This window comes from Cetorhinus maximus, chromosome 2 (genome assembly GCF_964194155.1).
Source record: "Cetorhinus maximus chromosome 2, sCetMax3.hap1.1, whole genome shotgun sequence".
Lineage (NCBI taxonomy): Eukaryota > Metazoa > Chordata > Chondrichthyes > Lamniformes > Cetorhinidae > Cetorhinus > Cetorhinus maximus.
Window position 1 is genome coordinate 129,314,794 of NC_135880.1, and position 23,964 is coordinate 129,338,757.

Consider the following 23,964-nt stretch of genomic DNA (forward strand, 5'->3'; position numbering starts at 1 on the left):
CAGGAAGGGGGATTACAGTATTGAAGGATGACTCGGCGGATGGGGAAATGTGTGGTGATTAAGAGAAACGACCCTTTCTCGTTCCCTATTGTTTGATTAAGAAAACGGGCGCTGTCTTCACTTACGCGGTCCTGATCTGTTAACTATAAAACACACAAAATGCAATCTCAATCTTAACGGCTAAAACGCTTTGCACTTTTTGTGGCTTTGTATACTGACCATAAGTTAACCGACGGAGAGCACAAGTGACCCAGGAAAGGCATTGGAAACAAAAAAAACAGTAACTTACCAACAGTAAATACAGTAAGGCATGTTCCATTATAAGACAAAGATTTAGCTGAAGAAAATGAAGCTAATCTTTTCATGCACCAAACTTGAAATGAGTGGTTCGACTTGATACATTTAAAACAATAAATCAGTTTTTTTAAAAGAGCGACGTTAATCCGCATTCATTTTTTCGCTCTTATGTATTCAGTTAGAATGCAATACGGGGATGGGGGGGGGGGGGGGGAGGGGGGAAATCACTTCTTCTGTCGTCTGCCAGTTTTTACTATTCAATAGAAATGCCAGATTTCTGCTCACCCCAAGCTGACAGTGTAGAGAAGCCGGGCGGCTTCCCCTGCGCTCGAGTCCCCGTCCCACCACCCCCCCACCCCCTCGCTGTGATTGACAGGCCCGCAGAAGCGCCGACACGCGCTCGGAACCCAGCGCCGTGATGATTGACAAGGACGTGGGCCAAAGAGCCCATCAAAAATCGATGGATCGATTGGGTGGGGTGGGGAAGGAGGGAGGGGAAAGGGCGAGTACGTCGACCAATGAGCAGCGCCCTCCTCCTCCCCGTCCTGCCAGACCAGGCTGCGCGCGTGCCGGGAGAGTATCCGTCCGCCACGGTCTATATGCGGGCCGCTTCATGTGGATCCGCAGCGAAGACCAACGAGCGTGCACGGTGCTGAGGCGCTCTCGTGAGTGCGGATGTGGAGAGGTGCAGAGCTGCGGTGTTGTTCGGCTCTATAAAGGAGTGCGCGAACACACCTCCCAGTGACAGAAAAAGCGCCTTCTTATTTCGCATCTGCGTCAGACCTCCTTACAGCGTGATGCAGCTGGTGTTTCTGTTGTAGGGGGAAGATTTGGAAGCCGGTTTTGACCGTCCTTTAATTCTTTTGTTTCCTTTAAATTGTTTCTTGTAAGTTTTTTTTTTGTTTTAACATTGTCCACCAATTTAATTAATTAGACTTCCCCAGTATTTTTATATTAAAGTTTATTTTGTGCATTTTGTTTTGTTTGCTTTCTGTATTGGACGTTTTTTTGGTACTTATTCCCTCCTACCCAATATTACTTCTCTAGGCTGCGTTCACTTCAGGGTTTTGCTGTATTTGAACTATTAATACCCTTTGCGTCACATCTTCCTTTTTTTTGGTAAAAGGACTACATTTAACTTTTCTACTCCTTTTAAAAAAAGAAGCCTAAAGGTAAGTGATCGCTCTACTTGTTTTTGGGGTTTGCATTTAACCGGTTTTCCTTCTAACATGTAGTGCGGAAATGTGTTTTTTCGTGTATGAAAGGAGTACCCAATCCAGTAGTAAAGTGGAATTTCAGCAATTACGATAGATGTCTCTTTGTAATTTGGGGAAGCGTCTTTTTAAGATACATAAATGCCGGGAAATATGAATATTTTTGGCTTTGCTCTTTCTGGAGTCACACCTCCTTGAATCCAATAGCGGTTATAGAACTGACTAGTTAAGGTTCCGAGAGCCACTTAATACAAAAAGATACAGAACATGAAGCCCATCTTAAATATTATGATCTGGATGTTGAATGTACATTAGTCTTGCGCACAATAGCAGCGTTAAAAGAACGGGGTTTTGAAAGTGCATTTTTTTTTGATGTTCAATTTTTCTTGGATGTATTTGTTTTATCTTCCACTTGGAGGCTGTGGAATATCTATCACAAAGCAATGATGCTGTTGTCTAAAGATAGGTGAGATCTCGTTCCCTCCGTCGCATCGGGTCTAAATGCAGTTATTTGCACACCTAGTTTTTCTTTTTGACGTCTCTTTTACTCCTTTGGCAATTGAAATTTCCAATTTAGTTGGCTTTTAAAAATAAAACATTTTTAACGCTGGGAAAACCGATGGCATGATAAGCCCAAAGATAAAAGGAGCTCTGTAGCTGTTTCAGAATGTGAAACCACATTACCTATAAAAGTTACTATGTTTTAATTTGCCAAAACGATCGACTCGGGTAACTTTACACCGACAATGCATGTTTTGCGGATGTTAATACAAAAAAATGAACTTAATTGCGTACCTTTTAGGGCATAGACCCTCGACCTTGCCATTTGGTTGAAGTTCGGCACGTGCGGGGAATCGGATTTTCTAACCCATTTCTCGAGGTTAAATGGCTGAATTATAAATGCCCCTCCTTGAAATCGGGGGGGTTGCTCATGCTTGAAAGATTTGATGTCAGTTCCGAACGTTTCCCACCTCGGATACTCTGCAGCCACGTGTGTTCAGTTCGAGATTCAGTGTGTCCCCCCCAGGCTTGGAAGAGCTGCACATCTTGGAACCTTGTCGTCACTTGGGAGTAGATGAGGTGGGAAACCGGTTCGTTTTCACATTATTTTTTTGCCATAAATTTTAACTAATGCAAGTGCTAAAACATCCACCGGCGCTGGACCACAACACTTGCAAGGTTTGATCATTGCCCCCGCCACCCTCAAATAGGGATTTATGCCAGACGTTTTGGAAACTCCAATACAATGAGACCCAACTCTCGAAAAAGGTTAGGATGTGGGGACGAGGGTGGTCTCGCACTTTGGGGTTTTACCTACATTAGGTGGTTCTAAAGCAGCACTGCCATTTTTGCATTGACGCAGAAATGGTAGTAATAATTTCACAGGGCTGTGTTTTATTGGTCCCTTCAACCCCATGGCATGGGTCACGGCTCTTTTTTCAAACCCATTATTAATACAACCTTCACCTGGGCCCTATGCTTGGTTTACCCCATATGTTGTCTGTTTGGGAGTGGGTGGAGGAGAGTAATCCTGGGCTCAGTTTGTGTCGGGTACCTGAAGGGGCGCCAACCTCCATTTGCAGCGCGGTCACTGTCAAACCTGCAAACATTAGGATGTGTTTTTTCCCGCCAAACCGCATTTTTTTGGGGGGGGGGTTGGGGGGGTTGGTGCTAGGTTGCCAGTTGGTAACGAAAAGAGGGAGGGAAATGGTTTATGTTGCAGTGTGTGACAATAAAATTGGTCTTGGATGAAATGAATCTGTTTCGGACACCGAGGCTGTCATCGTCTCTTAGTTTCTGTTCCCTTCCTCCCTCCTCCACATGTACCCGGGATTTAGGGGACGGGGGCGGGCGGTGTGTGGTTGGGCTGCAATCCCGCAGCATTGGCCGCCAACCTGCACCTTGGTTCCTCTGGCGCCAGGGCAGTCAATCCGAGAGTTACATTATCTCCCGGTTTGTAACAGTGCGGCTGGCTAAGGTACATGGGGCTTGGTTAGGAGAACGCTTGTGTTTCCTCGCCGGCGTCCGAAACGACCTACTGCAAATCCTGTTCTTCCCTCTTAACAGCAATTCCGTTTGCTTATTGAGTTGTTTTACGCTTTGTGCTTAAATCAAACTTAATTGAGAAGGGGCAAAATGCGCCACCTCAGATTGAGATTGCGGTCTCGACATTATAAACGCAGATTTTGTTCATTACTGTAAATAACTCATCTTTCATACCTGAGTAATCGATGCATTTTAATAGGTTTATAACAATAGGATACATAAATTGGAATTTCTCCTTTCCTTATCTGTGTAGAGTACGAGTTGCTGGTGGTGCTACACAATGAAAACCAAAACAACGTTAACCTAAAGTTTTATATCCCGCTGGCTCATTTTTGAGTACATTTTCCCTAAGTATTCTCAACTATAATTTGTCAGGATCTCATGCCTTAAATAAAATGACTCAGGCAGGTACCTGAACTCTTGGGAAAAACAAATCATTGTTCAAGATAACTCCACCTCCAGAGGACTCAAAAATACTATGGATGGTTATAGTTTAGAAAGTGCAGCATTTTCTTTATCCAACAACTTGTCTCTATTACACCAGATACAGGCATATTGAATGTGATTATACTGTCTCTACAGTGGTAAGCAGTTGTTTAAGGCATATCCAAGCAAAAGTGGCAGTATAAGTTAAGACTTGAAAAGCTGGAAACCCTTTCAGAAGCTGATCTTGTAGAGTTGAGTCCAGTGGACTGCCTTATCTGGCAGAATTAGCCCCACTGTAAAATGACAAATAATACGTTGAACAATTTTCATTAGCATGTGGCTTTCACCTCTGTAGCAAACATTGACACTTGGAGGACATAAATCATTAGTTAACTGCAAACATTTAATTTGTTTGCCAATGGCGGAGACAAGAAGACTGAGAGGCTTAAATGGCATTCCTTATTGGAATTAGTTCACCATGCACTCTGAAATAAATGACTTTATAGTCAGCTGTGCCATGTCTGATTTAGCTTTTTGACTTATTTGTGGAACATTAAAAAGAAAACATACTATATATAAAATGCTGATGCTAAATATCGTGTTTGTAATGGGAATAAGTGTTATATAGCCCACTGATGAACATATAATCTTTTTGAATTGCTGAAACACAGAATAAAATGTTTCCATTAGAAGCCTCAGTGCTGGGTATATAAAGTCAATGCTAATGCCATTTAAGGTCTTGAAAGAATTGCTATTGTGCAAATACGGCACTCGAAGATTTGGGAAAATGTTTTCCATAAATAATTGAATGCCTCGGCTTTCAAATTCATGGACTTCCTGCCAACTGCCTGGATGCATCAGAATTGTGAAGTGCAATTTTAGTGGATCATTCTGACTTGTATGGTAAAGTGCTTGGTGTAAAGTTATAAAATACAAACTTCTAACAAACTCGGCAATAATTAGTGTGGCAAGTCCAAATTTATAGGATATTTGATTGCTTTTTGCCTGGTGTTTTTTTTAGTCTTAACACTTACTGCCCACATCCAAATTTACTTCAGCTGTTAAACTACGATGAAGCTTGTCACCTGTGTTCTTGCATAAATTCAACTTGCCATAAGCAGGTTGCACTATTCATTTGTATTGTGACCAGCAAATTAGTCATAGTGGAATATAGAAATTGTTTTTATATTGAAAATTATCGGCATGACCAATATACTTGACATCTTTGCTTCAGGTGCATTGCACAAATGAGCTTTAGAACTAAATCTGATCTATATTGATTCTGTAGTGAAGCAGAAACGTTTTCTTGCAATACAAAAGAGAATAATTCAATGTAAGTGAACTTAAATCTTTAAATTCCCATAAAATATTTATAATTAAAACGCAAGAATATCTTTAAGGCAGAGGTAGATTCTTGTTAGGCAAGGGAATTGTGGATAGATGGGAATGTAGAGTTAGAAGTATAAAGAGATCAGCCATGATATTGAATGGCGGAACGGGCTCGAGGGGCTGAATGGTCGCCTTATCTTAGTTTGTATGCAAGAATAACTTAATTTAAACTTGGATTTGTTTTATTCAAATGCACAACTTTTGAGCACTGTCACATGCCTGTGACCAGAATTGGACTGAATATTCAAGGTGTAGTCTGACCAAGCAATATAGTTTAATTACTTTTGACTTTGTACACCACATGACTTTAGCTATATAATTCATTCTATGCTTGGCTTCTCTGCAGCATTTGGATATATTAAGCTGGAGTGCAGTAATGCCCCCATAATTAACAAATTTCAGTTTGTAGTACTTGTGTGCTTCATGTAAAATTTTAATCTGCCTGCTTTGAACACCTTTTTTTAGTGTAGTTTGCTGGCTCATTGAGTTGCATCTCCTATTCCTACTCATATCTCTCTCTATTCACCCCCCCCCCCCCCCCCCCCCCCCCCCCCCACCCCCCAGCCCACTTTAAGTGTGAATTTGAGAGCACTCAGAATGAGTTCCACAATGAGGGGGAACTTAAGTATTTGTAATCAATGCACTGTGTGGAATGTTGCTGTGGTATTATAAGATATAGATTCATTAGTAGTACTGTACAGAACAGAAGGAAACCTGTCATCTCTAAGGCTGTGCTGCTCTTGAAGCTATCCAGTTACGATGTTTTCCCATATCCCTGCTTTTTTTTTTCTTCCAATTATTTATCCAGTTCCCTTTTTAAAGCTATTGAATCTGCATTCGCCACACTTTCAGGCAGTACATTCCAAATACTAATTAGTCAGTTTAGTCATGTTGCCTCTACCAATCACCTTTACATCTGTGCCTCTTATAACCGTTGGAAACAGTTTTATTTATTCTATCTAAACGCTTCATGATTTTAAACTTCTATCAAATTACTTGATCTCTGCTCTAAGGGGAACAATCCCAGCTTCTCAAGCCTGTCTACATAACAGTAATTGTTCACCTTTGGAACCATTCTAGTAAAGAGCCACTCTAAAGCATATGTAGTGTATTTAACCTGATTGTCCTCTATTGCACTGTGCATTCTGACATTTGAATTTAGAAATTTTATCAACTGTATTTTTGAAATAATGTAAAATTTGCCAATGATGGCTGAAACCTGTAAATGGAAAAAATGGGGTCTGGAGGAGGACTAGACAGGTTAATTTAATGTCATTTAATAACTTGATTTTGTTCCCACTTGCAGGGAGGACAGAAAACTAAATGCTTTCTTAATTGACCCTTAACCAATCCTGGCATGGAACGGTTTATGCCAGCAGTGTGATCAGTCAATAACTGTTTCCTCCCCCTCCTCCAGCACCACCACCACCCCCGCCGCAAAAAAAAGCTGCAGCTTTATGTAATCGTTGTAGGGCAAGAGTAAGAGGTAGGCGAGTCCTTGTGGAGGTAGGTGGGATGCACATGTCTCAGTTATTGAATAGACCAGCCCCCTTGAATTTTGAGATCACTCTAGATCTGGTTGCTCTTCCATTAAGAATATGTATGAATATTCTCAGCACACCCCATATAAAGTTTTGGTTAAAAATGATTTTTGGATGCAAACTGAACAATATGGCAACAACAGCGCTTTCTTGCAAGACCAGGGGGAACAAGATTGGGTTCCATGGTGGAGAGGGAAGTATAACTAAGCAGTTTAGTGACATTTTAGCATTTGTGCAATTCCAAGTTGTGACACAGACAACTTGTATTGTAATGTGTCCTAAATGTCTCAAGGCACTTCACAGGAAGGCAATCCAATAAAATTTGACGCAACCATATAATATATTACTATATAGTGACTTATTAAAACAGGTGACCAAATGCTTGCTCAAAAGTGGGTTTAAAGAATACTTTAAAGGTAGAGAGGCAGAAAAGTTTAGGGGGGAAATTCCAGGGCTTAGGGCCTAGACAACTGAAGGCTGGTGGTGAAATAATGAAAATTAGTCAGGCAAGAAGCCAAAATTGGATGTTGGAGTTTTGATATCAGGGGATTGTATGGCTGACTGTTGAGATGGAGAGGGGTGAGACCATGGAAGGATTCAGAACAAAAATTGTTGCTAGACTAGTCAGGCAGCACTGGAAGCAGTTGTGTAGGACTTGCTGTGAGTTGGGTTATGGATAGAAGGCTCCTGGATGAGCTGAAGCTTGGAGAATGCAAGATGGGAAGCCAACCAGGTGAGCACTGCAGTAGTCAAGGACAATGGCATGAGTGGGGTCTTTACCATTAGATGAGTTGAGGCAGCAGAGATGGACAATGTTAGGTACTGAAATTGGTATTCTTGGTGATGGAGGATATGGGATTGGAAGTTCGGCTCACGGTCAAATAGGCTGCTTGCAAGTTTGAAGTCCTTTCAGTTGCAGACAGTGACCATGAAGAGGGATGGAGGCGTTATTCTAAAGGACTAAATGTTACGTTTCAATCTTTGCTTGGCTGGTAAAATTACGAGTGCAGATGCTAGTAAGAATGGATGCAGTTAGAAGATGTCTGATTCAACTGAGTTATTCATCCAGATGAGCGCTCAAAGCCTTGTAACTCTTTCGAGTTATCAACAGATCGCATGTAACTCTTTCGAGTACATTCACAGTTCTTGGTTTCCGGGAGTGGGACATGAACCCACAATCTTCTGAATCAAAGGCGAGGGTGCTATGAACTGAGCCACAGCTGACACCTCGTAAAAACCCGAAGCGAGAATCATAGACCAACGAGCCTTCCACAGGTCTCAAAGCCTTGTAGTGCATCTGTGTCTCAGAATTAAGTAATTGGACAAACATGTTAATGTAGTCTTTGCTCATGATTCAAGTTTGATGTAAACAAATGTTCAAGTACAGCAGCCTATGAATGTTCATGATGACAGTGAGATGTGGGGAAGGAAAACAGCAGAATTTGTAAATGTCATGTTGTCTGTCTTTTTGAAGTTGGTGTGACTTGCAACTATTTGAGAATATTAACTAACCATCGCTTGCTAGTTGGAACTAGCTCATAAAGTGTGTAGAAAGAACTCAATATTACTGTTAAAAAGAAGAATCTCTGACTTTTCTCTGAAATCAGAGCTAAAAGAATAACTGCAGAATGAAGACAGCTGTATTGCTGATATAGCTAATCTCTGGATGATGGATTGTAGGAATTTGCTATATTTAAGATTTGTGCAGACAATCTGTAGTTTAGTAAAGCTGTTTAAAAATCTTAGACTATTCCTGTGCTCGTGTGTACATAATATTGACAATTGTTTGACAGGTAGTTTGCTCATAAATAACACTTGTTAGATTACATCAGAAAGGTGACCTCCATTAGGAAGTCTCAGAATAAGATTACAGTGGTAATTTGAGTTAACTGCCATAATTCAACCACTGACATTTTTGCATTGAGGCCAGATGCTCATTTTTTCGAGGGAGAGTGGTGGAAAGGAAAGCAAAGAGAAGCAGTGGGAAGAATCAAAATATTTTTGTAAAGAAATTATTAATTGTGTAGTATTAAACTGCTAGGTATTAATTACAGTTCATTTAGCAAGTAGATAGAAAGCAAGCTGGAATAAATGCCCTGTCAAAAAAGGAACACAGTGAGAGCTATGGTCTTAAATGTTGTTGCTATTTAATGGTGTTGCTAATGAACTTGCTGCCTGAAATTATTTTTCACTTGATCTGGCATGCAGATACTGACATTTTCCCAGGAATATTTACAACAGCAACTTGCATTTATATGTTGCATTTAATATGTAGAAGCACTGTGGGAAATTTTACTAAGTGATATTAACAAAAACACTTGATTCCTCCTTCCATATTGAGGTGATGACGAAAAGCTTTTTATTGGATGCAAGTTTTTGGGAACATCTTGAGAGAGGCGAGGAGAGGTTTAGGGAGGAAATTCCAAAGTTTAGGATCTTGGCAGTGAAAGCTTTGCTGCCAATGGTGAAGTGATTCAAAGTCAGGAATGTGCAGGGGGGGCAATGGAGAAATGCTGATAAAGGCTTCTAGGGTTACAGGAGGCTACACAGATAGGGAAGGATGAGGCCATGGAAGAATATGAAAACAAGGATGTGGATTTAAAATTTTGAGGTGCTGTTATCATATTGTTATCTCATCTCTCAATCAAATAGCTTGTTTTTGCTTTGAGACTTGATTTTTTTTTAAGTGCCAACTTTATTAGGAGGAAGGGTTGGCAAGGCTACTAAGTTTTAATAGCACTAGGAAGGTGAATTTGCATGCACATTTGAGGATAAAGACACTTGAAGCATGCTTGATGTTAAATTAGCTAGTGACCAGTTGATGTAAAAATATGGAAAAAGAAGCAATTAGCTTATTTGAACCGTTAATAAGTACATCAAGTTGAACCAAGTAAACCTAATCACAGCTGTCCAATTGCAGATAAGTGTAAAGACTGATGTCTGCCTAATGACCCTCTTGTCCCCTTCAAAAAGCAAAACTTGAGGGTACTATTCCAACCTTTTATAATTGCTCAAATCTAATTGTGCTGCAGTAATGTCTTGATCTCGGCAGTACAGGAAGTCACTTTTGTAAATTATTTCATCAATCGTCTAATTTATTTAAATAGACTTAATTCAGCTTTTTAGTGGCTTATTGCATTTGCTGGAAGATTTTGAGTTGGAGTTCAAGTACATCTACTGTATTCAATCCTTTTTGATAAGGTGGTGCAGCTTGATTGATGAAACTTGCTGTTTTGCTTCCATAATTCTCCTCGAAATGAGAAGAAATTCAGCATTGTTCTAGCCAGGCATGCTGGCACTTCAAATATGGATTTGTTGAGCTGAGTGCAGAAACACTGGCAAATGCTTGTTGCCTTTTTTAAGCTTGCTATTTTATTTGTCACTTGAACTGTTGAGTTTAAGTGATTTTCAGGAACCTTGCTGTTTCAAAGTAGTACTGTCTGGTCTATGACGGAAAGCAAAACTATCTTTTAATTTGGTATTGGAATATAATTGAAATTCTAAGTTTGTGACTTTAATGTGTACAGACCACTTATGCTCAGGTCATTGCACTCCCATAAAATAATGGGAGTAAACCATTCAGTCCCTTGAGCATGTAAAGTTCAGTAAGGTTGTGGCCAATCTTCTTCTATCTTGTTTTCACCTTCCTGCATGGTCCCCATGTCTCTTGATTTCCTTTTGTATTGAAAAATCTATGGATGTTCTTCTTGAATATACTCAGGTTATTGAATGTGCACAACTGGGGGAGTGGGAATTGGTTGAGGAATATTCAGAGCACAAAGTTACCTTTTTTCAAAAAGTGCAATTCTTTTTTGGGATAGGAGTGTCACTGGCAAGCTTCCTTGAATGAAAAAAAAATTCTTATCTCTGTTCTTATAGAATTGTGATCCTAGTTCTAAGCTCCCTAGCCAGGGGAGACACCCTCCTAACATCTACCTGGCCAAGCCTCTTTGAGATCACCTCTAATTTATAGGAAACATTAGCCTAGTCTATTCAATCTCTTCAAGAGCAATCTGTTCATTTCTTGATCATCCTTTGCTGAATTTTAAAATCCTTCCTACTCTTTTTTGGAAACATTATAAGCCTCTTCCTTTGGTCTAGTTTTAATTTTTTTGTTAGGCAATGTTTCTTGTGGGGTTATTTTCTTATGTATAACATTGCAGATTATGAATCTTCAAAAGATATGACAGTAGATAGACAACATTTAATCTAATTTCCCAATCTGCCGTAGCAACTTGTCCCTCCATACCTATCTAGTTTGCTCTCAAATTTAAGACCTTAGTTTCAGACTTGCCTAAAATCATTCTCAAACTATATACAATTCATCATATTACGATCACATTTCCCTGGAGACTCTTCTATTACAAGTTTATTAATTAACTCTGTCATATTACATAACACTAGATCCAAAATAGCCTGTTCCCTTGTTGGTTTATTGACATATGCTGCAAATTTGGTTTACCCAGTCTGTGAAGATTTGCACCTCTAATTTCTTGATTTGCATTCTGCCTGATACTGCAACTACTGCTTGGGGCCCATAAACTATTCTCACCATTGATCACTGCCCCTTGTTTCTTAGATTCACGCAAACTGATTCTTATGCTCAGATTCTTTCATGCCTCCCATCCTTCATCGTTAAAGCTCACCCCTCTGCCTTTTTCATTTTTTCTATTTCTCTTAAAATTAAGTATCCTGGAATATTTAGTTCTCAACCCTGACCACTTCTTCACAGTGGCTATTAGATCAAACACATTAACTTCTATCTGTTCTATTAATTCATCTATTTTCTTGCAGATGCATTACACACTCAAGTAGTGTTGGGCTTCCCTTTTCCTATTTTTCCTGATGTCTCAGTCACCAATGCCTCTTTACATTTTGCTTAAGCTCTGTCCCTTGCCCTTTCTGTTCACCTTTACCCACAAATTGCACACTTCAGTTCATTGTGATGCTTAAACTGTGTTCAGTCATCTAACATAGATTACTGCCATTGTACTGGCTGCTGATCAGTTAGACCATTTACTTTTTTTGCACTGATACTGGTTTAAAATTAACCCCAAGAGCATTGAGTTCCGATTGTTCGCAATCATTCTAAAAAACTTGTGATTCTGAATCAAATCAGTAGGCAAATCATTAGGCTCATATCACATCTCGTAGTAGAGTGCTGGGTAGATGTGCTTTAGTCATTTAGTATTATTGAAATTGTACAGACAGCAGATCTTTAGGTGGAATTGGTTGAGGAATACCCAGAGAGTGCAAAGCACCTCCATTTTCAAAAAAGTGTGGTTCTTTTTTAGGATATGAGTGTCATTGACAAGGCCAACATATGTTGCCCATCCTTGGTTTCCCTTAAAGTAATGGTAAATCTGCAGCCTTTAACTGTTGCACGCCATGTGAACCTCACCCACAAGACTCTTTGGTATGGAGTTCTAGGATTTTGATCCCTTGATGTGTTGATTATGCATAAGTCCAGATGATGTGTGATTTGGAGGTGGTGGTAGTAGTGTTTCCAAGTGCCTACTGTCCTTGTCCTAGATGGTGGAAGATGCTACTGAAGAACATTGAATTGCAGTACACCTCTGAAGCCATGGTGTGTGGTGGAGGGAATGATGTTGGCTGCTGATCTAATGGATGATTTTGTCTTGAAGGGCTTTGGGGAGTCAGAAGGCGAGCCACGTGTTGCAAAATATCCATCCTCTGATTCCACGGCATTTGTGTAGGTGGTCCAGTTGAGTGTTGGGTTAATGGCGATTCTGAGAATGTTCACGGTGGAGGATTCTGTTGGCAATGTTCATGAATTTTATAGGGAGATGGTTAGACTCTCTTCCTTGTTGGAGGTGTTCATTGCCTAGTGAGAATATTGCTTGCCATTTGGCCCGGGCCTGAATGTTGTCCAGGTCTTGTAGTCTGTGGGCACAGGCTATCTGGGGACATCTGCTCAATGAGGCGTAACCCTCAATAGATGTCCCCAATTTGTCATAATGCTGGAGGAACGGTCACTGAAGCAGATGAAAATAGTTCAACCTAGGATGCTACCCTGAGGAACTCCTGTAGCAAGGACTGAATTAAGGTGATTGACCTGCTAAGTATGACTATCTTCCTTTTGTGCTAGATATGACTCCAGGCACTTGGGGGCTTTTCTCCTGACCACATGGATCCTCCATAAAACTGAAGTCATTGATGCAAAACTCAACTGGATGCTGTCTTGAAGTAAAGGGCAGCCACTCTTTCTGGACCTCTGGAATTCACCTCTAGTTTGGACCTAGGCTGTAAGGAGGCCTGGAACTGAGTAGCCCTGCAGTAGTCACTGAGCATTAGTAAGAAGGCCATTGGTGTAAGTGGCAGTTAACACCACTACTGATAACTCCTTTCATCGCTTTGCTGACATGGAGTAGGATGAATGACCGGTAGTTTTCCAGATTGGATTTGCTCTGCTTTTGTGGCCAGGGCGTACTTGGCAATTTTCCACGTTGTCGTATAGGTGCAAGTCTTGTAGCTTGACAATAGTTTTACTAAAGGCACAGCTGTTCTGGAGCAGCATATATCTTTAGCACCACAGCTGGCATCTTGTTGGGACACGTCTTTGTGTCCAGTGCACAGCACATTTAAAATAGTACCTTGGAATCTAAGGTACAGCATTTCAGCAGTGTGCTATTTGCTTGTTATTGCACTGGTAATGGATTAAGCACAAGTCCTGTTTTTGGACTTGAAGGTTCTGACCTGACGCACAGATTAATGTGCTACTTTCTATGGCAAGACAAACTGAATCCTTGGCTGTTTGTATTTCAATGGGTTCCATAGATGAAAGACACTGCAGTAACATAGGGTGTCACCAACTAAGCAGAAAACTAATTTAGATTCCAACTAATTTTAGTTTTCCACGTCCTTAAATGAGGGAAATAATCCCTTGTATTGGGCTTCCATTGTGGAAAAATACTTGATCAATGGTGTATATAGTATGCATTTACTTTTGGCCTTGCAGGGCTATTGTATTTTGATCAACTATAATGCTGCGGCATGTTAAATCCATGGCTGCTATCTTGATTCAAAATTTTGTGTACTGTTTGAACAGATCAATAGAAACAAAATTGCTGAAATGAACATCAAAGGTTAAAGATCAATGCACCACAATTTATTTTTTAAAGTGGCACAGCTTTTTAAGTGATGCTTCAATCATTCTGTGGCTTTTACAGCCACAACTCTAGAAATGCCAAGTATGCTGCAGCAGAGGCCAGAAATCTCAGGTTTGTTCTCCACTTTAGCCACTGGGTCTAATCCCACTCATTTCTCATACCCATTTTTTCTAAAATGACACTCTAACCAGATGCAATTGTTTGCATAAAATATACTATCTTGCTTTAGAGTGGATTTTGAAATACAGCACTTTAATTGGTATTGTTATGTTACTGTAAAACTTTAAATATCCATTTTATTTTGGATACTGTGTAATTATGTAACTTCAACTACAAGGCATACTGCATTTTAGTATGTTATGATTTCTAATGTTGTAGTATTATCTAGCCCATTTCAGGCTACTTAGACCAACTTGATTTTTAAAAATTTTGCTTTTAGTGTAATCCTTCCCTTATGCCTTCCCTTGGTACAGTAAGGCATATGATTTGATTAATACTAAAGGGTGCATTCTCATCTTTCATATACTCCCATTGCAATAGATGAAGATTTTCTTTGGAATTAGCATTCCAAGCGTTGCAGACCTTTTGGAGGAGCTGTTGGTTGAATTCTAGTGTTGACTTCATCAAAATTCAAGGCAAAGTCAAATGTTTTGACGTGCTAGCACATACTGCTGGGTGGTGTATTTTCTGTTCTGTAACCTGACTTTTCAATTGTCTACTGTTCTTGTGGCTAGGCTTGTAAATTTGAATGGATTTAAAAAGCCCGGTGTCTTTTCCGTAAGCCTACCCACTTCCAAAAATAAAGTATTTAGTTCTGTATTCCTAGTTGGAAATGACTACATTAAAGGTCCAAAATACTGAAAAATGGGTGTGGAATTACTTACTCATAGGTTAGTAAAATAGCATTAGTGTACAATAGGTGTATTATGACTATTTATCATTTCTCAAGACACTTGATGCTTAGTAAACCGATCAGTTCCATTCTCCAGGATTTGATTTTATGGCTGTATGCATTGTGAATTAAACTTTGGCAGCAATTGTGAATAGCCTGAATGCGAGTCAGATAGTCTATTCTTCACATTAAGCTTCTTACTTTGAATTATAAGTTGAATTTGTGCAAATAGGAACCTTGTCCTATTTAGATAACTTCATCTTAACAGACAAGGACAGGTTGTGTAATCAAGTGCCATTTAATTTGTAAACATTATTTGCATTTTAAGTCTCTAGACAAACATTTTAATTTAAAACAACATTTGTAATGTTAAATTCTAGATGGTGTAATCTGCTATTGTTGTGGAGGATTTTGCCTATCAAGACCAACACCACCTTCCTCAACTAAAGTGGATTAACTTGGTGTAATGCTCTTGGAAGTGTATTGTAGCCAAATAAATTGGAAAGTGTTTTTGAATAACTTCTATAAGCATTGTGTCAAGTCTCTTTTAGGAACAACTTTTGAGTAGTGTTTATTATTTTACTTTTAATGAGCCTTTTTTATTTCTAGTGTAGGTAAGATTAGATCATTAAATTTAACAACCTAAAACCTCAGGAATCTGAGGCATGTATCAGCAATTCAGTTGATCTGTTCTGTCTAAATTTGTACTTGACATCTAGCAGCATACAGATGAGGATTTTTAGCTGACGTTGCTGCATAGTGGCAAAATGGGTCATTGTTTGCGGGTGGGCTATTGGCCTTTGAGTCAAAACTGGTTCTATTCACAATGCAACGTTGCTCAAATTTTCAAGTCCAGGTGTAGTGACTTTTAGTCGGGCCCGGGGTATTGCCATTTATCCTAATGTGTCCCAATTAACAAATTACCCATTGGCAATATTGTGAAGATTCACTGTCTCACCAATAAGTGTAAATGCCCTATCTACTGAATGAATGTGATCCTTAACTATAAATCTAGAGACTCTTGAACATGGGGATGACAACTGTACCACTAGATTTGGGAAGAAGTGAGGGCCCTTTGGACCAGAAAATTGTGATTGAGCTCTTGCTGATAAATCTGCATTGTTGTCCATAATGGGCTTTGTTTGGGTTAGAGCAGGAGAAGAGTTATGATGGATGCTGCAGCTAGAGCAAAGTACTTCTTGGATTCGTTGAATGGAATGCAAGGGCATAATGACTAATTGAAATACTTGTCACAATGTTTTTACATGTTGAAATGGATGACTGGTAATTTTTCAGGGAGCTGTAGAAAGTGCAAAACTCAAAGCTGCTTTTGCAGATTTAAGCTTTTGGTTCTTTAGAGGTGAAGCATTGCTTCTCAGTGCAGGTGGTTTAGTTGCAAAATTGGTTGAGTGTATGATTAAAATAGAAGCAACCTCAAAGTAGCTTATTGAAGTGCAGACACAATGCACTTCTGCAATCTATTTGCATGGTCAAGTGCATGGAAGTGGGAAGAAGTGTATGTGTGAAGTACTGAAGCCTGAAGATTATAGATTGAGCATGGCATAGGGATTCGGGACGTGACACAACATTCATTTAATGTTTTAAAATCTCTGACCATTGCTATGTCTTGACTAGAGATGGAGATAGATTTGATCAGATTCACTAAGTGGGGCAAAAACTTATTTGCTTTGGCTAATATGCACATCCATATGCCTTTTACTGATATTTGTGACTCTTCAACACTGTTCTACAGCACTGTATATAGTAGCCAGATGTAGCTGATTGCATTTCTGATTAGTGAATAAAAGATTAATAGACATTTTATCTCAACTTAGTTGCATGATATGTGCATATGTACTAACATCTTCATAAAATGCTCAGACAAAAGTGAGATTTTTTTTTGATTGTACTTCACTACCTTGTTTGCTGGATAGTAGATGTTTCATATTTCATTTACCTGCTATAAGGTGTTTGCTACCAAAATGGGGTATGTGGTTAAAGGTAGTCTTGCTGTAGCCATATGAAACTGGGCAGCAGTTTCTATTGGCCAGCATTGTTTTAGATGGCTATTTTATCATTGGCAAGAATGTGATTGATTGGGATTCTTCTCCCACCTTTCTCTCTCTCTCTCTCTCTCTCTCTCTCTCTCTCTCTCTCTCTCTCTCTCTCTTCCCCCCCCCCCCATTGATCCTTTTTTAAATTGCTCAAAGCAACTCTGATTTAGTTCTAGAGGCAGGAAGATGAGGAAAAATATGAAGGAGCTTGAGCAACATAAAAATACAGCTTTTAATTTCCTGCATTATTGGGAGTTAGGTAGAGAGGAAACTTTAGCAGCATTTACAAAGCTGCTTGGTTCCAGGACTCACTGGCAGCCAAACTTGTGCCATGATGTCATGCCTATATAAGAATTATACATACTTGAATAGCTTAAATCCTGCAGGCAAAAGTTTTTTTTTAAGAAGTAACCCCTCAACTGAAATTAGTGACTAATGGAACAAATGCTAAGTAACTAACCCTTAACACAGAAATATGGGAAAATCTTTCCTTCTGGGGTGTGCGTGTGAACTTGCATTGCAAGTTTAGTTTTGAACCATTAGTTTCTACTGATGTGATGTCTGTGCCACTAGAATTAGCAACCAGAAAGCATTTGCTGATGTGGATATTTGAAACAAGCCTGCCAAATTAGGCTGGCATTCAATTCGGTGTCATTTCAAGTACCTGCTCTCTCCATGGCATCATTTTTAGAGTATGCTGTTGGCTACTACAGGCACAATCCAATCAGTGGTGAGGCAGGTTAACTTATTCCTTTTGCTTGTATGATTTTTTTGTGCGCAAATTGCTGTTAATATTGCCAAAGAAATTTTGGGAGTGCAATATTTTTGGGAGGCCCTGAGGATGAGATTAAATTTATAAGGGAGAAACAAGTATTAAGATGGCTTTCTTTCTCCATTCCACGCCCCTTCTCCATCCCACTCCCCTAAACTTTACCATTTTTGTAATAAATTAAATTTACTTTCCTGACTTTGGGATCAGAATTCATCTGGTATTGGTACATTTTGAAGTATTTTTTTCCTGACAAAACATTTAATCTGCTTGAAGTATGTACTTAGACAGAGCTAGTGGCTAAATTTCTCCTATGTTTGAATGTTATGGGCTGAGCCTTCACATCCAAGAAGTTTGAGGTGAGGACTGTAGTACACCTGTCATCATCCTCCCCCTCCATGCTTATTTTTAGTGTGACAAGGGGTTCTCCCTAACTCTTGTAGTGCTTTGACAGATATGGGGGGCTGATGGTGGCAGTGAAAATTGGTCATAAAGCCTTAGTACTAGTTTAATGCAGGAAGTGCAGCTGTTGCCAAATCTTGGCTAGATGAATAGAGAAGCAAAGTAAGCCTAAGTTTGTATTTTTGTAGCAAGATTGTATTTTTGTATAACTAATTTTGGAATGCTGCAGGAAGTTGGGCAGCAATAAAACTTAATTGTCATGAGATTTAATCAGATCCGACTGATATAACCTACAGTTATCCTTGCTCTTGTTAAATACTCAGTTTGTGAAGTTTAGGCAGATGTTGGTCTTTAAATGGATGGAATTGTATCGAAAATTCAATATTCTGGCTATTTCCACCTCATTTCCATTTCACCTGCTTAAAATCTTCAGGAAAAGGGGACTGCAATTTGCACAAATAAACTTTTTTGGGGTGGGGTGAAGGGGGGGAAAAAAAACAAATGTTTTATGTAGGTGTAGAATCATTTGGGATAGAAATAGAATTGGGTATCTTGAAACTTTGGCAAAGTCAGAAGCTTGGACCTCTTGTACCAGATTGAAAATCTAAGTTGTCATCCCATTTTTTTTTTGTTGGTGGGAGTTGAGGTTGCTTTTTATCCATTTATAAAATTCTGCAGAATTTTGGCAATTAGGCAAATGTAATAATGTAAATAGGAGCACAGATAGGCCATTCAGCCTCAAGCCTGCTCCGCCATGCGGTAAGATTGTGGTTGATCTGATAGTGGCCTTAATTCCACTCATGCCTGTTCCCCAAAATCCTTAACTCCATTGCAAATAAAAGATCTGTCTCACTCAACCTTGGAAATATTCAATGACCCTGCCTCCTCTGTTAGGTAGAGAGTTTCAAAGAGTAATGTGACCTTCTGAGAGAAGAATTTCCTTCTCATCTAATTGTTAAATAGTAAACCCCTTAGTTTGCAACTGTATACCCGAGTTCTAGATTCTCCCCCTCCCCTACCATGAGGGGAAGCATACTCTCTGCATCTACCCTGTCGAGCCTCCTCAATCTTCTCTTTCAAAAAGACCCCCTCTCGTTCCAGAGTTTAGGCCCAACCTGCTTAAACTTTCCTCATACGACAACCCTTTCATCCCAGGGGTCAGCTGAGTGAACCTCTGAACTATCTCCATTTATCCCTCCTTTTAATAGGGTGACCAGAACTGTACACAGCACTTTTTGTCTCGCTAATGCCTTGTACAGTTGTTGCAATACTTCCCTACTTCTATATTCCAATCCCCCTTGCAATAAAGGCTAACATTCTATTTGCCATTCTAATTACTTGCTAACTTAGATCCCTGTCCTTCAAATGCAATTTTGCTTTTCTGTTCTTCCTGCCAAATTTCCTCACTTGGGTTTGTAAATGCACCTTCTCATGTGACTATTCTTGTTTAACATTTATTTTTATCCTCTTCACCCCTGCCCCACAAGAATTGATGAATGCTGTTTGTGTAGATGAAGGAAATATATTTCACAGATGTTATCAACATTAGAATTTGTCCAGTGTTCATCTGCTTTCTGTAGCTTCTAACAGGATCCTAAAATCGCCTGAGCCTAGCTTTTTCTAATTGGCCCCTAAGTTGGAATCCAGTTGGTGATTACTGTGATTGGTTCTGCATATTGAGGCTCAGTTGGGCTTTGAATAGATTTTCTTGTCAGTGAGGGCATTGGTGCTGTGGAATTGACTGTTTGTGTCTGCACTGACTACTCACCAACACTGTCTCCCAAAAGTACCCCAGCCTTCATGCAAAGAAACATGGTTATACTAATCCACTTCCTACAATGGCTGTTCTGCAATTCAAAAACTGTCCCTCTTTGGCAAGCTTGACAATCCTGCCCAGTAGGAGCTAAGTTTAGGATTACTTGCTGTGCACGACTTTTCATCAATCAACCTTGGCTAGATTTAAGTTTGCATCATGAAATATAACCCACTATGCCACCACAAGCAAAGCCTTTAATCTGCACAATAGCCCAAATGTGTTCCAGTACATGTTCTTTTGACTTTGGTTTGTATTGTCTTTTGACTTTGGTTCGTATTGTCTTGTGAACTTTGACTGGCATACTGAATGTGTGTGTGTGCACGTGATGCAGGCTGTTTTCATGAGTAAAACCTGGGATACAAGGTGGAAATTATTCAATTGTTTGCTGACTGTGACCCCATTCCTTGCCTTTCTAAGGTAATATAGCAATCCACCCAGGCTGAGCTATCCACAAAAAAGTGGACTCTTTTTTTTAAAAAGAGAAAAATCTGTGTTCTGCTTGTGTTTGTGGAAATGCTACGTTAATACTAGACTCAGCAAAAACATTAACTTCAAGAATTTGTATAGTACATATATCTAACTGGGTTTCTGAAAGTTGACCGATTTCAGTTCAGAAGAAGCTTTTGCTGTAATGTGCTTCTTTCTTGAGCTTCTCTGCTTCCTTGTAATCCTAGATGCTGTGTAGCTTAGTCTCCTGACATGGGTTGCATGTGGCAGATGGCTTTCTCTACACTGAATTATGTTGAACCTGTAGTTCTACACTGGTCTGTGCACTGCAGTTCTCTAAGCATTTTTAGGTTGCCCATTGCCAGATCTCTAGCTTGATTCTGAGGGTCTGAAGTTCTTCACATCTTTGCCCACTGGCAAGTCTTTCTGTTGTTTATCTGTCAAAAGTTTGAGCATTATGCCAAATTTCTGATGCATAAAAGGGTGTTTGTGAAGCACAATCGTTAGACTGAGTTTGAACAAATTCATGTATTGCCTTCATACAGTGAAGGATAAAAATATTGCATGGCATAATTAATACAAAACTGATGCTTTTAGCTTGCTTCAATGTGACTTTTAATTTTTGACCTTGTTTGAATGTGGGAATTGCTGGCAAAGTTGTTTATTGTGCATCCTTACTTGCTATGAGAAGTTATGGGCTGCCTTACTACAGTACTGTGTTTTTGTGTTGATGGCACTTAACATGATGATGAATTTTGGAATTCTGAGCTAATTCCAAAAGTTAGTACTATGAGTAACTGAACTCAATTAGTTGTAAACCTTGTTGCAAGGTTTAAGGTGTAACCTTAATTTCATTTTAAGCTCTCAAATCTAAAGTCGGAACTTTCTGGAAGGCTAGAGTAGATGGTTAGTGTTCACTGTGAAAACGTAAAGGCATAAATGGCTGTGCAACAAACTAGTTCACTTAGTTTGTTACCCTTGAGCTTCATCCATCTTCCCCCCCCAAAATGACAGTATATGTAGTGCCTGAGTTGGTCTGTTACGAGGGGGGGTGGGGGGGGGGGGGGGGGGGGGGGTTGCTTTCTGTAGTAGCCATATGCCTCCTTTCTAGAAGTTCACTGACTCAGGTTCCACATTGAACCCTGTGTATGTGAAATGTTTTTTAGAATGTTCAGATGGTCATTTATGTGATAAATGCTGAAAGCCTACCATTAAAAAAAATCTATCTGTAAGGCTAAGCTTAAAACAATAATTGTAGGGGCATGTGTAAATATCTTTACAATTAGACTTTTTTAGACACTGCTGAAACCCACTTGCGCATCACCTAAGTTGATTTGTCCTAGTGGAAATACAATATTGTGTTTTACAATTTTGTATGTAGTTTTTAATGTATTGATTTAAAAATTGCAGAGCCTGGCTGCAATTTTGTCAATATCCCTCCACATCAGTAGCTGATTCATTACACTAACTTGTGCATGGGGAATTCTCATCTGTATGTAATTATTTTAGAACGAGATTAGATTGGAATTGCCTCATTGTCTTGAGCCCAAACTGCATGGACATGCTCTGAATATACATAAGGCATTGTAAACTGATTTGTTGCATTATCTTGTTAATCTAACATACGGTACTCTTTTGTGTCCATATTGCAGACGGCAACTCCAAACTAACATGGCAGTCAGACTGTGTGATGTGGCTACTCTGCTTAGAAGTGGTTCGTGGCCTGCAGAGCCTTGGACTGGGGTCTGTGGGACTTTTCTTTAAATTCAGTAGTGACTTAAGATATATTTATCTTTTATTGAGGCCATACCAAAAACCTATAATGCATCTTGTTGTCATGGGTCCTGTAGTCTTGCAAAAATGTAATTGGTTCAGAAACATTTATGGTTCTTTGGAACAGCATGAGACTTTATTTACAAAAAACTAGCTCTATGTAAAGTGAAGCCAATGCAACTATTTTTGGTATGGTCTGATTAGAGCTTGTATAATAACAGTATTTGTTGAAAGTGGATTTGTTGTATTATGTCTGCTGTAGTAGCGGTGCACATGTTTAACTGCTGTTAACCTCTAGATTGAGTTGCCAATTGCATTTGAGTGAAATTTTCATCTTGAGTTTAAAATCATTTACTACGCCCCCATGTTTATAACACTGAATCTGAATTGTTTTAAGGTTCAGGTGTATGTGGTGACTCAAATGCAAATTTCCTTAAGTGAAATGTAGTGATCATTTTAAAAATTCAGAGAAAATGGCCTGTTGGTTAGAAAGAGATTGCTTCTGAAGAGTGCATAGGTTAATGCAGCTGTTCAATGGAATTCTGGCCTAATGCTATTTCTGCCACCTGCAAGCCAAAATAGATCTATAACCTGTCATTACAAATGTCTTAAATATTTGAGTAAGCATTGCAGTAAATGTCTAGCTTGCTGCCCCTTTTCTTGCAAGTGCTATGCACTTGTATTTTACAAGCTTTTTTTTTTGCTTTTGTAATTCTATGACAGCAAATGTTCTAAATATGTGATGGCTGTGCCTAAAATAGTTCTAGTGTTTGATATTTTTCCACTTTCCTTGGATAACAAGTTTCAAGCTGGTAGTAACTTCTGTTCTGTGCAATATGGGAATACTAGTTGAACAGAATTTAATCATTAAACAAACCTCAATTTGCATCTACCTTGTATGTCTGGAAAGATGTATTGAAATAGGTATTTGTGCAATGCCTCAACTAAATAAATGGATGTATTTGTGTGAAACTATCTCAATATTTTCAGTTGAAATTCTTAATAACTTTATTACATTGAATATTTACTCTGCTTTCTCCTAATCTCAGCTCCAGCATCATTATATCTTGACCACTACTACTAAATTCATCAGGCCTAAATTAATTTGGAACACTAACTTCATTCAGAGCTCAACACCATGTCATTACCAAATTCCATTTTTTTTGTTTTTGTTTCATTGTCTTAAAACATCATATAATACTACTGATGAATTTTTCTTAGTAATTTCAACACTACTTCTGTATTTTATATTGTGTTCCTGCATTCTGTAGAAAATTCCAGTGCAATGCATCTAGCATTATTCTCTATAGGGTTTAATAGAATGTAAGGGTGGAGGATTAGATGGTGTAAATCTACATCTGAAACACACAATTTGTTTCTACATGATAACTGGAGTGCTATTTAAAGGCATCTTCCACTGTAGAAGATGGCCCAAAGAGGCAAGTATCTGCATTGACCAACTTGCAGTCATCAGAAAAAGCAAATAATTCTTTTACCTAAATAGTTTTCGCAATTTAACAATTGCAAATGATTGCTGTCATTTTGTGCAGAAATTGTCCTTCTGCCAGTACAAACAATTGATGACCTTATCCCTGTGTCTTAAAAATTCTGAAACCTTTTGAACATCCAGCTTCCTTGTAGCAAAAGTATTTGAATTTGGAGAGGAAAAAGAGATCATGCTGATGATGTAGACCTTCACCTGGGTGTTCATATCTTGATTAATTGAGTGTCACACCCCAAACAGATTTTCTATTGAGACATTTGTCCA

At 39.2% G+C, this 23,964-nt stretch overlaps 1 protein-coding gene across 1 annotated transcript in view; it reads left to right on the forward strand.

Annotated features, from left to right (window-relative positions):
• The first annotated feature begins 1,071 nt into the window (after positions 1-1,071).
• Positions 1,072-23,964, forward strand: part of elavl2 (ELAV like neuron-specific RNA binding protein 2) — a 95,913-nt gene continuing 73,020 nt past the window's right edge. The window contains exons 1-2 of the mRNA XM_078569430.1: positions 1,072-1,469; positions 22,076-22,166. Of these exons, the coding sequence (XP_078425556.1) occupies positions 22,095-22,166 (72 nt within the window). The 5' untranslated portion in view covers positions 1,072-1,469; positions 22,076-22,094. The remainder of the gene's footprint in view (positions 1,470-22,075; positions 22,167-23,964) is intronic.